Consider the following 16,767-nt stretch of genomic DNA (forward strand, 5'->3'; position numbering starts at 1 on the left):
AAATGGGAGGAAGCCCATTCAATTCCTATGGGCTTCCTCTCATTTGCTGCACCGGAAATCACTAGTGCGGTTTAGTAAAAGAGGTTCAAAAGTTTTAACTTAAAAAAACAACAAAAAACTGAACATTAATACCCTAATTCTATATATAACGCTCAAAACTGCACTAATTGGTATTAATTAAAATTTGTATGCATATCTTTAGGCGCTGGGCTCTGCATGTAAATTTTACACGTGGATCTGAAAAGGGGGTGTGGTTGTGGGAAGAGCATAGGTGGATCAGGGGCATTCCTAGAATGTGAGAGTAGTTTTACTGAATAAGAGGCATCCGTGCCTACAATGGCGTAGCAAGGGCGGGGCGGTGGGGGCAGTCCGCCCCCGGTGCATGCTGCTGGAGGGGTGCAGAGAGCAGCCGCGCACCTGTCTGCTCCGCTGGTTCCCTGCTCCCTCTGCCCCGGAACAGGTTACCTAAATTTATGCATGACCTAGCGTTATGCATGACCTAGCGCTAAGCACTAATCTATAAATCATGCCTAACTTTAAGTGTGGCTTATAGAATAGCACTTTTTTCAGTGTCGATTTTTTAGGTGCCATATATAGAATTCCCCCATATTAGCGCTTAGCCGGCTTAAGGCTATTTAACCAGCCAGGAGCCATTCTAGCACAACAAAATTACCGTGGCATGCTCAGAATAATGAGTATGCAAATTAATGCCATTTTTAAATCATGGTATTAATTAGCTGCTCACTAATTTTCCTGTCAGTGCCTGATTGGCTCAGGCACTGATAGTAAAACTGACATTTAAAAAAAATGCCCTGGCCTGAATCTCTCTCCAACTCTTCTTTTTCTTCCCGTTCGAACACTGGGTGAACCCCTCCAGCCTTTACAAAAAATCCCTTCCTGGTCCCCCTCACAAAAGGCCCTGGTGGTCCAGTGGGACCCCTGGACCGGCCAACCCTTCTACCCCCAAGGATGGCCCTGTAGTCTAGTGAGACCCTTGGCATGCCAGATCCTTCAGCCCCGAGGTTGGTCCTGGAGGTCCAATGGGACCCCTGGCCCGGCTGGAACCCTGTCCCCGTCATCAAAATGGGGGTGTCCGACTCCACCTGGTGCATTCTTGGATGCATTGGGCGAAGCCTAACTACAATATTACTGGGATTGTACCAGGTAGGGCAGGGCACTGTCATTTTGATGATGCCAGCTGGGAGGGAGGAGGGAAGGATGCCTGATCTTTCCTCCCTGCTATCTAAAGGTATGCCAGGGTGGGAGTGGGCCTAGACCACTAGGGCTGACCGGTGGAGGGTCCAGCAAGGTCAGAGGTCCCATTGAACCACCAGGGCTGACTTTGGGGGCAGGGGTCTGGCCGGGGTCCCACTGGACCATCAGTGCCTTGGCTACATTTTTGGGGTCCACTGGACCACCAGGGCCCTTTGTGAGGGGGGCACAGAAATCCCATTTGGGGCAGGGTGGTCAGGTTGGTGGGAGAGAAGGGGTGTCCTTAAACAACCTTCCTCTAACGCTGCCCCGGACTTGCTGTTCCTTTTGCCGGCACTAAACATGCCTGACAGCACTTTTTTTTTTTTTTTTAGCATGCCGCTAAATGCATTTAAATATGGTCTATGCTAGTGGTTTCAGTGCGGGCGCTGAAACAATAAGAGCACTGGACGGCACACTAACACTGGTGTTAATCACCTTTAGCACCGGTGATAGGTTTTGAGCATTGCAGTATTAGTGCAACCCAAAAGGGGGTGTAGTCATGGGAGGGCTATGGGTGGGTCAGGGGTGTTCCAAAAAGTTGCATGCAGTGTTATAGAATAATGGGTTTGTACCAGTGGTGTAGCTGCCTGGGCCCCCGTAGATTTGTCCCTGGACCTCCCTGCCGTGCAGGATGTCAGACTCACAGAAACAGAACGAAGTCTTGCGCCGGAAAAAGAGGACCTTGGTTGGCGGGGGTTGGGTTCCCTACCAGCAAAGGTAGCCAACGGCAGCGGCGGCGGGGAGGGTTGGCGGTGGGAGAGGGGGTCGAGAGGGTCATCGGCAGGGGGGTCCAGGGACAAATCTACGGGGACCCAGGCAGCTACACCACTGGTACAAACCCATTATTCTATAACACTGCATGCAACTTTTTGGAACACCCCTGACCCACCCATAGCCCTCCCATGACTACACCCCCTTTTGGGTTGCACTAATGCTGCAATGCCCATCACCGGTTACAGTAAGTTTTTCTTGGGTTTTGGAGAGCTCACACTTTCCACCACAAGTGGAAACAGTTAGAATGAGATATGGGCCTGAGTTCCCTTCTCTACATTACACTGCACCAACCACAATGCTACTCCAGGGACCTAATAGGACTGGCCGTAACATCTGAAGCTGTCATAAAGGCTGGTATGTAGTGTTTCTTTCACATTTTTCTGGGGTGTGAGGGGGTCAGTGACCACTGGAGGAGTAAAAAAAAAAAGGGGGAGGGGTCATCTGGTCATTTAGGGCATCTTTTTCTGACTTAGTTGTGATAAAAACAGGTCTAGATCAAAACATCTACATTGTAGCCCTGGGCGGTTTTGTTTTGTTCCATTATGGCAGAAAAACATCCAGGTGTTGGGAACACCTGAATTCCACCCCAACACCCCCCTCCCCTCCAAAACATGCCTTCTTGTGAACTGAATGCACTGCAGATGAACTACATAGGAAAACATTTAAAAAATGGGTTTCAAAAATAGGAATTTGGACATTTTGGCAAGCAAAACATCCAAATGCCACTTTCTGAATGTTTTTCTGTTTCAAAATGAGCCCCTAAGTGACACCCATTCTATGAAGGAATGTAGGTGCCTAGCGTAACAGATAAAATCTCTGTCTATATAAAAGGCAACACCAACGTTCTATGAAGCTTCCAGCCGGAAGTGTGAAGGGGGCGAGATATCCGGTTTCCCTATGAGTGTCTGCCCCGCCCTCTCTGTAACACAGTCAGTGAAGGAAAACAGCAGAGCACGAAATCAAATCGCTGGCTCTGTAACAGTGAAGGACTCAGAGGGGGGAGGGGAGAGAGGCCAGAGGGCAGGGACACACACACTCCCACATGCACACAGAAGAAAACATTGCTAGCCCCCGTTTCATTTGCATCAGAAATGGGGCTTTTTTACTAGTACATGAATAATTTAGGAATGATTACTTGGCCATCCATAGAGCTGGTGTAAATGACCATGCTCAAATTGCTAACACACACAAATAAATTATAGTATTCTATACCTTATATGCATAACTAGTGCCCAAACTATGCACTATTGCATTTAAGCATCTTTTTATAGAATACGGTATAACCAGAATACTGGCATTTATGTGCTTATATGCAGACACATGCAGTATATGACAGTATTCTGGACATTTACGTGCATACTTGGTAAGGTAGGAGCCTATATACTGATGCATGAGTTTCGGGTCTAATCCATTCACGCCTTAAAGTGGAATGAGACAGAAGATTATGTTGGGAGAAACTAATCATCCTCCACAGAGAGTAAGGAATCAGCATACTCGACAGAAAAAAACGGAAGGCCAATATAGAAAACCTGATGGGTGATATCTTAAACTAGGGATGGGCAGCTAGAACATTTCTGTTTTGTGTAGTTTAAATGTTAATTTTATTTATTTTTGTTCAGCAATTTTGTTGTCCTGAGAGCAAAGTTATTCTGGCAGATATTTAAAACTATTTAACTGGCCAGGAACGGCTCCTGGCTGGTTAAATAGCCTAAAGCTAGCTAAGCAGCTAGCCCATTCATCAGCTCTGTCTCATGACATAGCCAGTTAGTGCCAATGTTCATTGGCTGACCACCTAAGTCTGGTGGCCAGATACACCCGCATAAATAGCATGTCTATCTTTGGCCGCTATAACTTAGCCGGTCAGAGTCAAACAATTACAATAACTGCAAGAAGTCAAGTTGGTGATGGTTAAGGCTTGAAATGGCCTACGTGCAGAAGTGGAGGAGGCCATCTTGTAACAGATCTGGGCCATATCTGATACTGATACGGAGAACAAAGGTGGAGAAATGAGTGAGAGATCAGGTAAAAGATAGGGGAATGGAAAGTTGCTGTGGGGCTGCTTATGGGAATTGATATGAGCAAATACCCAACATGGATGAATTCCAGTGGGGCAGACTGGAAGGCCATTTTATTTATTTATTTGCTGCATTTGTATCCCACGTTTTCCCACCTATTTGCAGGCTCAATGTGACTTTTGTTCGTTATCTGCTGTCATTTAGCATGTAAGAAATCATAGCTATAAAATGAAGAGACATGGTAAGATACCCAGCTTTGAAATGATACTAATTCTACCTTGGACGTCTGGCTTCAAGAGCATATGGAGAAGAGCCCAACGAAGAGTTGTGGAAGTCGTTTCTGTTCCAGCCAGAAAAAGGTCTAGGGTGGATTGCAGCAAATTCTCCTGATTAAAACTAGAGTCAGCATCATCTGCGGACTTTGATAAGAAAAAGAACAAGAAGGGAAGTGAAAGCCAGACTTATACATGGTCAGCTTTGACCCCATGGACATTTATCATAAAAGTTGTTTTCAGTAAGACTGGTCACAGCCCCACGCTCTCCCTTCAAATCAAATTTAAACACAATTGGTTTCGTTTTCCAGCAGATATCTACCCCCCTCCCCCATGTCTTCAGAGTAGGGTTACCATATTTTGTCCTCCCAAAAAGAGGACACATGTCCCGCCCCTTTCCCAACCTCACCCCGCCCACACCCCCGCCCCAGGTCACATATGCCCCTCCCCTGCCCCCCCCCTTACTTACTATCTACTGCCCTGGTGGTCTAGTGACCTCTTCGGGGCAGGAAAAAGCCCCCTCTTTCCTGCCCGGAGCTCTGTCCTTGCCCTGCATCCTGTTGTTGTGACAGTCTCGGGATTCAAAATGGCCGCCGAGAGTTGAAGTCTAGTGAGGCCACGTCAACTCTCGGCGGCCATTTTGAATCCCAAGACCGTCACAGCAACAGGATGCAGGGCAAGGGCAGTTGCTCCGGGCAGGAAAGAGGGGGATCTTTCCTGCCCCAAAGAGGTCACTAGACCACCAGGGCAGTAGACAGTAAGTAAGGGAAGGGGAGGCTAGGATAGGCCCACCCCCTGCCCGCTTGTCCAGAAATCCGGACAAACGGGCGGACTGGCAAAACCCGTCCGGACGCCTGCACATGTCCTCAAAAAGAGAACATGTCTGAGTGAATCCGGACATATGGTAACCCTACTTCAGAGAGATAGATGGATTGAATCACTGCTATATTACTTTCAGCCTGGGTTGAAAACTACAAGTTTCTGTTTGATAAATGTCCCCTTCAGAACAGATAAATATCTTTTGCTAGCCAATTGTTCTCACAATAAAAGCCACTTAAATCTTTAAATCTGTTTATATGAGCAATGATTCCAGCTAACTGTGCCTCCCTATCAAATGCTCGCTTGCTAGCTCTAGAAAGGAAATCTGCTTTGCGTCTCTGAAATAATATAAAAGATGAATGTATACTTTGCCACAGTAAGAAAGATTTATTATCACATCAGATCAAAGAATTCTCAATGAAAATAGAAATAAGACAGCGATCAGGAGTACAATTAATGATTTCCACTGTTCACTTTCCTCCATTGAGAGAAATGACCATTTAACCCTACCCTCTGTTTTCTGTCCAATAACCAATTCCTAATCCACACCAGAACCTTGCCTCCTATCCCATGACTCTTTAATCTTCTCAAGAGTCTCTCATGAGGAATTTTATCAAAAGCTTTCTGAAAATCTAGATACACTACATCGACTGGCTCACCTTTATCCACATGTTTATTCACGCCTTCAAAGAAATGAAGCAAATTAGTAAGGCAAGACTTCCCTCGGCTGAACCCATGCTGACTCTGTCCCATTAAACCATGTTTGTCTACGTATTCTAGAATTTTATTCTTTATAATGGTATCCACTATTTTGCCTGGCACCATAGGCATGTGTAGGCATTTACACCACGTTTTACTTGGCGTAACTGCACACCACTAAATTTAGTTGCATGGACAGACGCTAGGTGTATTCTATAATCTGTGCCTAAATTTAGGTGTACTTTATAGAATACGCTTAGACGTATTTTTTTCAGGGCCGATTTTTTTTTAGGTATGATATACAGAATCTAGCCCTGGATGACTACTTCTACATGTAAGAAACACCACATAAAAAGCTTTAAATGTATAAAATGTATGATTTTCTATTTCTACACATTTTCCCAGCACCTGGATATGAGCAGGTGTGAAGTACATAAGTATTGCCATACTGGGACAGACCAAAAGGTCCATCAAACCCAGTATCCTGTTTCCAACAGTGGCCAATCCAGGTCACAAATACCTGGCAAGATCCAGGAGTGGAGGAGTAGCCTAGTAGTTCGTGCAGTGGACTCTGATCCTGGGGAACTGGGTTCGATTCCCACTGCAGCTCCCTGTGACTCTGGGCAAGTCACTTAACCCTCCATTGCCCCAGGTACAAATAAGTACCTCTATACAATATGTAAACCGCTTTGAATGTAGTTGGAAAAACCACAGAAAGGTGGTATATAAGTCCCTTTCCCTTAAAAAAAAATACAAAACATTTTATGCCACTTATCCCAGAAATAGTGGATTTTCCCCAAGTCCAATTTAATAATGGTCTATGGACTTTACCTTTAGGAAGCCGTCCAAACCTTTTTTAAACTCTGCTAAGCTAACTGCCTTTACCACATTTTCTGGCAATGAATTCCAGAGTTGAATTACACACCACACTTTACATGCAATGATTTGAAAATGCAGTCACACTGTGAGTTTCCCTCCCCAGCTCTAATTCCATCCACTGTTTTATTCAGGTTTTACACAACATACAGGGAGTCACAATTTTCAGACTATGCCTTTACCAGTGAAATGTGCAGTTATCTGTGTAGAAATATTTGATTAATACTCCTGCTATGGCTACAGTAGCCTGCCTCACACTGAATCACTCTGACATATAAACAATACAACAGCATAAAACACAGCAGATGTGATATAAGGGCACAATGATACAGAACAGACAACCAAAAGACAATGACGTGCACAGCAGTAATGCAGCACAGTGACATAAACAGCTTATTTCCATTACTACAGACTCCTCTCACCTTCTGCATTTCTGTCAAATAAGCGTCAATGAAGTCTCTGGGCTCAGAAGGATTCCAGTCTTCCCTGTGTCTTGCAATCTCTTCGCTCAGAAAACTTTTCACTTTTTTCCAGTTTGAAAATACTTGGTTGTGCGATCCTGGTAGGAGTCTTATTATATTTGGGAAAGCGTTAAAAAGCTATGAAAACATAACGTGAAGAATCAGTCATTTTTTTTCCTCGGCTAAGTATAAAGTAGCGGAATCAAATATTTGGGACTAGGTTCTGGTTAATGTTCCAGGCTGAGAACCACAGTAAGACCACCATCAGCATTCAAAGGGTACATCTGTGCAACCCAGTGTAAATGTTTCATCTGACTGCATAAAAACAGTAAGAGTGTACAATAAGAAAAATTGGGATCCTTTTACTAAGGCGTTCTAGTAGATTTAGCACACGCTAACCCTGCACGGAAGCATACAGGTATAATTGGGCTTCTCAGCATTTAGCGTGTGCTACTCGTTAGTGTGTGCTAAATCCATTAGTAAAAGGACCATCCTACCAACCCCGAAAAAGTCTTCTGGCACCCCCCCCCCCCCCCTTCACTGGACATGTGCACAAGAGCTGCTTCTACCGCACAGCTCTTGTGGCCAAGCACCAGCAAGTTCCGGGCCCTTTACCGACCGATGCTCAACAATACCAGCATGCTGTTAGTGTTGACCATTGGTCACTAAAAAAAAATTTGTGCCCCAACTCAGTTTTTTTCCGGCACTTTAAAGAACAGCGCCGGAGTTCTGTGTATCTCCCCCTAGGGTTACCATATTTTGTCCTCTAAAAAGGAGGACACATGCCCCGCCCCCACTGGACACCTACCACGCCCCCTTTCACGCCCTCGTTCCGCCCCATCACATTTTTCCCTCCCCCCTGTCACACACCCCATCACTCTGCCTCCCCGTCACCCCCCCTCCCCTTACTACTGCCCTGGTGGTCTAGTGACCTCTTTGGGGCAGGAAAGAGCCCCCTCTTTCCTGCCCGGAGCGCTGCCCTGCATGCATCCTTCCTGTTCCTGATCTCGGCGCTGATTCAAAATGGCCGCCGAGAGTTGAAATCTCGCGAGGTCACTTCAACTCTCGGCGGCCATTTTGAATCGGCGCCGAGATCAGGAACAGGAAGGATGCATGCAGGGCAGCGCTCCGGGCAGGAAAGAGGGGGCTCTTTCCTGCCCCGAAGGCGGAAGAGGTCACTAGACCATCAGGGCAGTAGTAAGTAAGGGGAGGGGAGGGGAGGCTATAGGATGGCCCGCCCACCAGCCTGCCCGTTTGTCCAGAAATCCGGACCAATGGGCAGATTGGCAAAACCCGCCCGGTTGCCCGAACATGTCCTCAAAAAGAGAGGACATGTCCGGGTAAATCCGGACATATGGTAACCCTATCTCCCCCTATGTCGGCAGATCCTTTTCTAGGCTATTACCAGAACCTGACGTGTCCTGAGTGGGTTGCCTCAATTCCGATTTCTACGTTCTATCTAAAATGTCCCTTGCAATGACAGTCTCAGTTTTGTTCTCCATTCTTTTCAAGTATTCAATTGGCTTTGCTGTCTGCTACAGCATACTGGGCTGAAAAAGGCAACGCATTAACCACATTGATTCCAAGATTTTATATACAACCTAACAGCAGGTCTAAACTAAAAGTGAAGAGTTATTGTATAAGGTGAGCCTAAAGTTAGGTGCCAATAATGCACTCATACCTATAGAATAATAACACTTACGTGCGTGACTGGCACCAATAATTGGAGGTTATGCACATAAGCACTAGTTGCTGTTCTAGAAAAGTCCCTTAGTATGCAACTAAATGGGGGGGGGGGGCGCGTTAATGTGGGTGGAGCATGGGCACACTGTCCCTCCAACTGCACTGCTGCCAGTGGGTGGTGGTTCTTCAATACTGTGTTTCAATTGCTAGGGATAAGCAAGTTATCTGGAGTCCTGCGGAGCTTTCCTGTTCCTCACTACTGAAAATGTGATAGTGAAACAGCGCCACCCACTGGCAGGACTGTAGATGGAGGATTCCTGCTCGGCTTAGAGAGAACAGTACATGGTCGTGTCATGGGCGTTTTGCCTAGCCACATGCACCATTTATAGAATAATATAAGTTGTGCGCACAGCATGGTGCACTTAGTCGCACCTGTTGAGTTGACAAAAGTGGCCTTGTCTCTATTTTGGTGTGCCAATGCCAACTTATGCCTGTATTATGGCTCCAATTTATAGAATTACCACCATAGCAGTAGCGTAGCCAGACAACCGATTTAGGGTGGCCCCGAGATCAAAGCAGGTGGGCCAAAAATTTCATATCCGCTGCCCAAAGCAAAACCCAAATTTAACTTCCGCCTCTTCTCCCAGCACCCCCTTTCCTCCCTCCTACCCAAAGTAAATGAAATGCCTGTGTTGGCGGGTATCCCCAAGCCCCACTAGCCTAAGAACTCCTTCCTGCCAAACGAGCTTACTTCTTGGGTGGCTGCCAACACTGTCCCCGAACCGCTGCTGCCAGACGCTGGCCTCCGCCTATGCTCAATTTCGTGCAAGCGTGAAAACTGAGCATGCATATGGTGGAGGGGCTTGTGGCTAAGTGCTGGCAGCTACCCAAGAAGTAAGCTCATTTGGTGGGAAGGAGGTCTTCGGTTGGCGGGGCTTGGGGATCCCCGCCAGCTACATTAAGATGAAATTTTGGGTGGGCCTGAGCCCAAATTGGGTGGACCCCTGCCCACCCAGGCCCACCCGTGGCTACGCCTCTGCACCACAGTGGTGAATGATAGTGTAATAGGTATATTCAGCGCTGCTGGACTACATATAACAATTCTGAAAATACATACTAATATAAGCACCTGCATTTAAATTGATACAATTGCCACCAATGTAATTTTTGCTATTTGCATATATCAGCTGCGTCATGTTTTCTGCTTGGATTTATGGCATTATTTCAGTTGTACATCTGTTCCTTTAAACCAGCAATCCCTGAAGTGACTTTTCAGTGTGGAAATTTGGAAATCAGATTGAAAGGGGCCTTCACCTGGCTTGAAACACTTAGTTCCAGAAGCAGAGTCTCATCGAACAACCTGATCAGCTCTTGAAACCGGCTGTCGTGGTATTCGAACCGATCTCCAAAAGTGATGGAACAGATAATATTTGCGACAGATTTATTAATGTGATAGTGAGGGTCAAAGGGCTGACCTAGAAAATATAACAAAAATTCATGCTTAGTATGTCGCAGGGGTAGTTTCATAACCGAGTTGTATATGTAAATATTACTCCAGGGAATTTATCCACTTAGCTCTTTACGCACAATTTTTTCTAGGTTAATTTGAGGGCAAGTCTGTAAACTAGGCACTAACATTTACATGAACATGTTTAGAACACTGGCACACGTGTTTATCGTACATATACAAACCTACATGCCAAACCTTTGCCTAACTATCCACAAACCAGAGTATAGTAAGGAGGAGAAAAAAATAGATAAAAGATTAACCAGACACTCAAATATTCTATACAAGAAAATTTTTGATTAATGGTGGAGAGTTCTCAGAGTATAAACTCACCCAAGTGAGACTACAACGAAGTGATTTGTACCTCTAAGGGTGGACAAGCTTCTCGATCATGGAACTCCTCCACAATTTTTTATTTTTGTGAGCTACATGCACACCCGTGGTTTTTTTTTCCAAAGAATAATTAATAATCTAATACAATATTTAAAATTGTGTGGATCAATCCCATCTATTTCTCCCTCCAACCTCATACGTGCAAGAAAATATTTTTTTGAGAGAATATAACTCCCTTCTTACTTTCATAATTCAATGAGGTATCTATATGTTATGGTAATGTCTTTAAGATACTCTATATAATAAACAAAATAATCAATTGGGCACTTAGCATATTAAGTTAGATAGTCCGCTCCCAGATGTTCTTTAATCCATGTTCACGATGTTTGATCCGATAGAGTGGGGTTTCGCTATGATTTATTGAAGGCGCAGGAGCGCTTCTATACTGGGACATAAAATAATTGATTGGTTCCCGAAAGGATAAAGCATTGGTGAAACCCCACTGATCAAGAAGCGTGTCCACCCTTAGAGATATAAATCACTTTGGTGTAGTCTCACTTGGGTGAGTTTATACTCTGAGAACTCTCCACCATTAATCAAAAAATTTTCTTGTATAGAATATTTGAGTGTCTGGTTAATCTTTTATCTACATGTTATGGTGCTTATTCTAGAAATATGAAACACAGTGCTGGAGGAGTGGCCTAGTGGTTAGGGTGGTGGACTTTGGTCCTGAGGAACTGAGTTCAATTCCCACTTCAGGCACGGGCAGCTCCTTGTGACTCTGGGCAAGTCACTTAACCCTCCATTGCCTGCCGCATTGAGCCTGCCATGAGTGAGAAAGCGCGGGGTACAAATGTAACAAAACAAAAAAAAAACCTTGAAATTGCCTCAATTAGAATCCACAACAAATCCCTCCTTGATCATCTGAACTACGTCCTATTTTACAGACCACCCGGTAGCTGGAACGAAAGCCAGCCTAATTTCACGGCCTTCGTTTCAAACTTTTGTGTAACCAACTCCAACACACTAATCCTAGGTGACATAAACCTTCACCTAGAAGACCCAAATTAGTTCAGCGCACGAGAATGTAAGGAATTCCTCCACTCATGGGATCTCATACGACCACACACGCAAGCCACCCACACCAAAGGGCACACATTAGACCTCTTATCATACAAACTGCACATTGACCACAACCTACTACTAACAGATATCAAATGGACAAACACCTTGGTCCGATCACTACAAATTAAATCTATCACTAAACTGGCGGAAGAAGGGCTCATATCGTACACTAGAACCCACAACCTATAGCACAAGAGGCAAAATAGACCCAATAGCGTTCTGGCAACAGATATATGCCAAAGAATGGTCAGCACCAACGGACTCCATGTACTACCTTTCCAATTGGGACGAAAGATGCAGAACTGTACTAGATGAAATAGCACCCTTAACAACAAGAACATCAAGAAGACAAAACACAATACCATGGTTCAATAACACATTAAAACTCAAAACACAAGCCAGGAAACTTGAACGAGCATGGAAAAAACTGAAAGATGAACAATCACGCAATGCATGGAAGCAAATACAAAGAAAATACAAATATGCAACAAGACAGACCAAAAGATCCTACTACAAAACCAAAATAGGAGCACATTACAAAGACCTGAAGAAACTATTCCAACTCATAAACAAACTACTTGATACCACCCCAATCACCATAACCAACACAGACATCCCATCCGCAGACAAGCTTGCTAATTACTTCAACGAAAAAATAACAAAACTACACACCACACTTCCTCAGCACAACACTGACATTGAAAACTTCATCGATGGCATGAACCCAATCTTTGGAGAATACCCAGCAGACCATACTTGGACAAAATTTGATCTCCTTACCATTGATTCAGTCACACAGGCGACCAGGAGGTTCTCTAATACCCACTGCAAACTGGACTCTTGCCCCAGCCACCTACTTAAATCCGCCCGGAACCACTTCATTATGGACCTCACATCCCATCTAAATTACATGCTCCAAAAAGGTCTCTTCCCTAAGGAACACGGAAATATCCTACTCACCCCAATACCAAAAGATATCATGAAAAAAAAAAAAACGATCTCGCCAATTACCGCCCAGTTGCATCTATCCCACTAGTAGTCAAATTGATGGAGAGCCTGGTGACCAAACAACTCACTGAATACCTTGGCAAGTTCTCACTACTACACGAATCACAATCAGGATTCCACCCCCTCCACAGTACGGAAACTGTACTAGTCACTCTCCTAGCCAAATTTAAGCAGGAAATAGCCACAGGTAAAAGCATACATCTCCTCCAATTTGACATGTCAAGCGCTTTCGATATGGTGAACCACAATACACTACTAAGACTTCTAGATCACCTCGGGATTGGTGGAAACACACTTAACTGGATCAAGAGTTTCCTAACCACCAGAACATACCAAGTAAAATCAAATTCAAACATATCATCACCGTGGAAAGCAGACTGTGGTGTACCTCAAGGATCACCAATACTCTTCAACATAATGATGGTCCCACTGGCCAAAGCCTTATCCAACCATGGCCTCAACCCGTTCATTTATGCAGATGATGTCACAATCTACATTCCCTTCAGACACGATCTGACAGAAATCACCAATGAAATCAAGCTCGGCTTGAATACCATGGACTCATGGGCAAATTCATTACAACTGAAACTGAACATTGAAAAAACACACTGCCTTATCCTCTCATCACATCATAAGTACAATCCCACAACCATAAACACCCCAGATCACACCCTCCCTATCTCAGATAGCCTAAAAATACTTGGCGTCATAATCGACCGCAACCTTACTCTTGAGAACCAAGTAAACTCCACAACAAAGAAAATGTTCCATTCAATGTGGAAACTTAAACGTCTAAAACCTTTCTTCCCGAGGGAAACATTCTGTAAACTTATACAATCAATGGTACTAAGCCATGCAGATTACTTCAACGTAATATATTCGGGATATAAAGAGCAACTCACGAAGAAACTCCAGAGCGCCCAGAACACAGCAGCTAGGCTGATATTCAAGTAAAACACGATTCGAAAGTGCCAAACCACTCCAAGAAAAACTGCATTGGCTCCCAATCAAAGAACGCATTACCTTCAAAATCTGCACCCTGATCCATAAGTACATAAGTACATAAGTAGTGCCATACTGGGAAAGACCAAAGGTCCATCTAGCCCAGCATCCTGTCACCGACAGTGGCCAATCCAGGTCAAGGGCACCTGGCACGCTCCCCAAACGTAAAAACATTCCAGACAAGTTATACCTAAAAATGCGGAATTTTTCCAAGTCCATTTAATAGCGGTCTATGGACTTGTCCTTTAGGAATCTATCTAACCCCTTTTTAAACTCCGTCAAGCTAACCGCCCGTACCACGTTCTCCGGCAACGAATTCCAGAGTCTAATTACACGTTGGGTGAAGAAAAATTTTCTCCGATTCGTTTTAAATTTACCACACTGTAGCTTCAACTCATGCCCTCTAGTCCTAGTATTTTTGGATAGCGTGAACAGTCGCTTCACATCCACCCGATCCATTCCACTCATTATTTTATACACTTCTATCATATCTCCCCTCAGCCGTCTCTTCTCCAAGCTGAAAAGCCCTAGCCTTCTCAGCCTCTCTTCATAGTCCCAGGATACATGATAGACCTCATAGATCTACCAAACAGAAACAGATCATCTCGAACATACTTAAACCTCCACTACCAAAACTGCAAAGGACTCAAATACAAAGCAACCTATGCATCCAGCTTCTCCTATATTAGCACACAACTATGGCATTGCCAAAAGCAGTGAAAACGATCTACGACCATTTAAACTTCAGGAAATCACTGAAAACTTACATCTTCAATAGAGCATATCCAACTGACCCAATATAGATGTCTACATTCTGCATCACAGCAAACCCAACGATCGTACTGGACATTATTTAACCTTCCCTCCCTTGGACCCCAATTATGTCTGAATCAATTGCACTTATATTCAACCACAATATCACCATGTATTTTTTTTTCTCTACCGGTCTTGGCACATGCCTTCGGTACTATGTAAGCCACAATGAGCCTTCAAATAGGTGGGAAAATGTGGGATACAAATGTAACAAATATATAAATTGCTGTTGGCCATCCAACCACCAATATTCAGCAGTACTTAACCAGGAAGTGCTTCTGAATATAGACTCTGACCAGACATCCAAATGTCTGAAGTTAAGCAGTATTGCCAATATTCAGTACCAAACCTACATAAATAACTGGGTAAAGACCAGGGGCGTAACTATGTGGGGCCATGGGGGCCTAGGGCCCCGTAGATTTGCCCCTGGACCCCCCCTGCCAATGACCCTCTCGACCCCCCCTCCCGCTGCCAACCCATACAACGTGCAGGACGTCAGACTAGAACGAAGCCTGGCGCGGGATTGGGAAGAAGAGGACCTCGGTTGGTGGGGGTTTGGGTCCCCCGCCAGCAAAGGTAGGCGACGGCGGGGGTGGGGGCGGGTTGGCGGCGGGAGGGGGGTGGTCGAGAGGGTCGTCAGCAGTGGGGGTCAAAGTTGTTGGTGGGGGTGTTCGGCAATGGCAGGGGTCAAAGTTGTTGGCGGGGGGGTCGGTGGCACCGGGGGGGGGGGGGGCTAAAATGTGCCCCCCCACCTCGGGGTCTGGACCCCTTCCCGCCGAAGTCTGGCTATGCCCCTAGTAAAGACAGTACTGCTATTTAAGCGGCCCTTCTTGCCCCATTAGCTATGCTGACAGACAATGAATACTGCCGGTGCCTGCATAATTCTCAGGATAACCCCAACTTTACCCCCAGAAAGTGCCATGGTGGTCAGATATTCAGCAAAACTGTCCAGTTAAATACCACTGAATATTCCTTCTCAGTCAACTCAGTGTGGTTTAACTGGACAGGAGAGTCGACTACTTGGTTACAGTGGCGTAGCTAGGTGGGGCCACGGGGGCCTGGGCCCCCAAAATTTGCTCTGGGCCCCTGGTTGGCTGGTGGGGGTGCCCAACCCCCGCCAGCTGAAGACTTCATCCAGCGCTGGTCTGCAGCGGTGCCGCCACATTGCCTCTCTCTTCCCCTCACATCGGGCACACTCCTTTTAGTGAAACGAGGGGGGCAGCAGTGGGACAGTGACCAAAATGTGCCCCTCCCACATCTTGGGCTCTGGCCCCCCTCCCACCTCGAGGTTCCTGCTTGAATAAATCATTTCGAAAACTGAATGACCTCAACAGAAATTTCCTGTAGCATGGTGGGCTCACACTGTAAATAATACCATTGAATAGAGTCAGACATCTTCTTAAAGAAAGATTAAAATATTTCTTCCTCCATTGCTCACCTCTCTGTTCTTCTACAGCTTCCAAGAAATATCTCATCTCTTCCTGGATTCTTCCTTCTAAGCTTTTTTTGCCAAGACCAAAATTTCTGAGGGTTGATAAGGCAAATCGTCTGTGCTGCTTCCAGGTGTGCCCGTTGGATTGTATCAGACCTGCAAAATCATTAGATTGCATGCACCAGAATACGAGCCATTGTTTTCTTTTACAAAGCATGTTTTTGGTCACTGTGTTTGGAAGGAATTTAAACCAAGAGACAAGTAGTGGAATCTGTATCCACACAGGGATTATCTACAGACCTCCTGCATAAACGGAGATGTTAGACTAGGATCTGATAGAAGATATTCAAGAGATTGGTATGAAAGGGGAGGTGCTACTGTTGGGAGATTTCAATTTGTCTGACGTGGATTGGAACGTCCCGTCTACGGAATCGGAAAGAAGTAGGGAGATTGTGGATGTCTGTCAAAGTGCCTTGCTCAGACAAATGGTGACGGAACCCACGAGGGAAGGGTCGATGATGGATCTAGTGCTCACGAACGGAGGAAGTGTTTCCAATATCCAGGTGGCTGTCCACCAGGGGCGTAGCTACGTGGGGCCTGGGCCCCCCCAAATTTGGCCCTGGCCCCCGCCGACCCTTACGACCCCCCTTTCCTGCCGCCGCTAACCCTCCCCCACTGCCATTGGGTACCTGTG

General features: G+C 45.5%; 1 protein-coding gene across 1 annotated transcript in view; it reads right to left on the reverse strand.

The window, feature by feature from the left end:
- LOC115472051 (cytochrome P450 2J2) overlaps window positions 1–16,767 on the reverse strand; it is a 37,637-nt gene that overhangs the window by 5,725 nt on the left and 15,145 nt on the right. Inside the window, exons 3-6 of the mRNA XM_030206093.1 lie at window positions 16,080–16,229; window positions 10,168–10,328; window positions 7,132–7,308; window positions 4,321–4,462 (exon numbers count right to left, since the gene is read on the reverse strand). Coding sequence (XP_030061953.1) covers window positions 4,321–4,462; window positions 7,132–7,308; window positions 10,168–10,328; window positions 16,080–16,229 — 630 coding nt within the window. The remainder of the gene's footprint in view (window positions 1–4,320; window positions 4,463–7,131; window positions 7,309–10,167; window positions 10,329–16,079; window positions 16,230–16,767) is intronic.

The sequence above is a fragment of the Microcaecilia unicolor genome, chromosome 6 (assembly GCF_901765095.1).
Source record: "Microcaecilia unicolor chromosome 6, aMicUni1.1, whole genome shotgun sequence".
In the NCBI taxonomy this organism is placed as follows: Eukaryota; Metazoa; Chordata; class Amphibia; order Gymnophiona; family Siphonopidae; genus Microcaecilia; species Microcaecilia unicolor.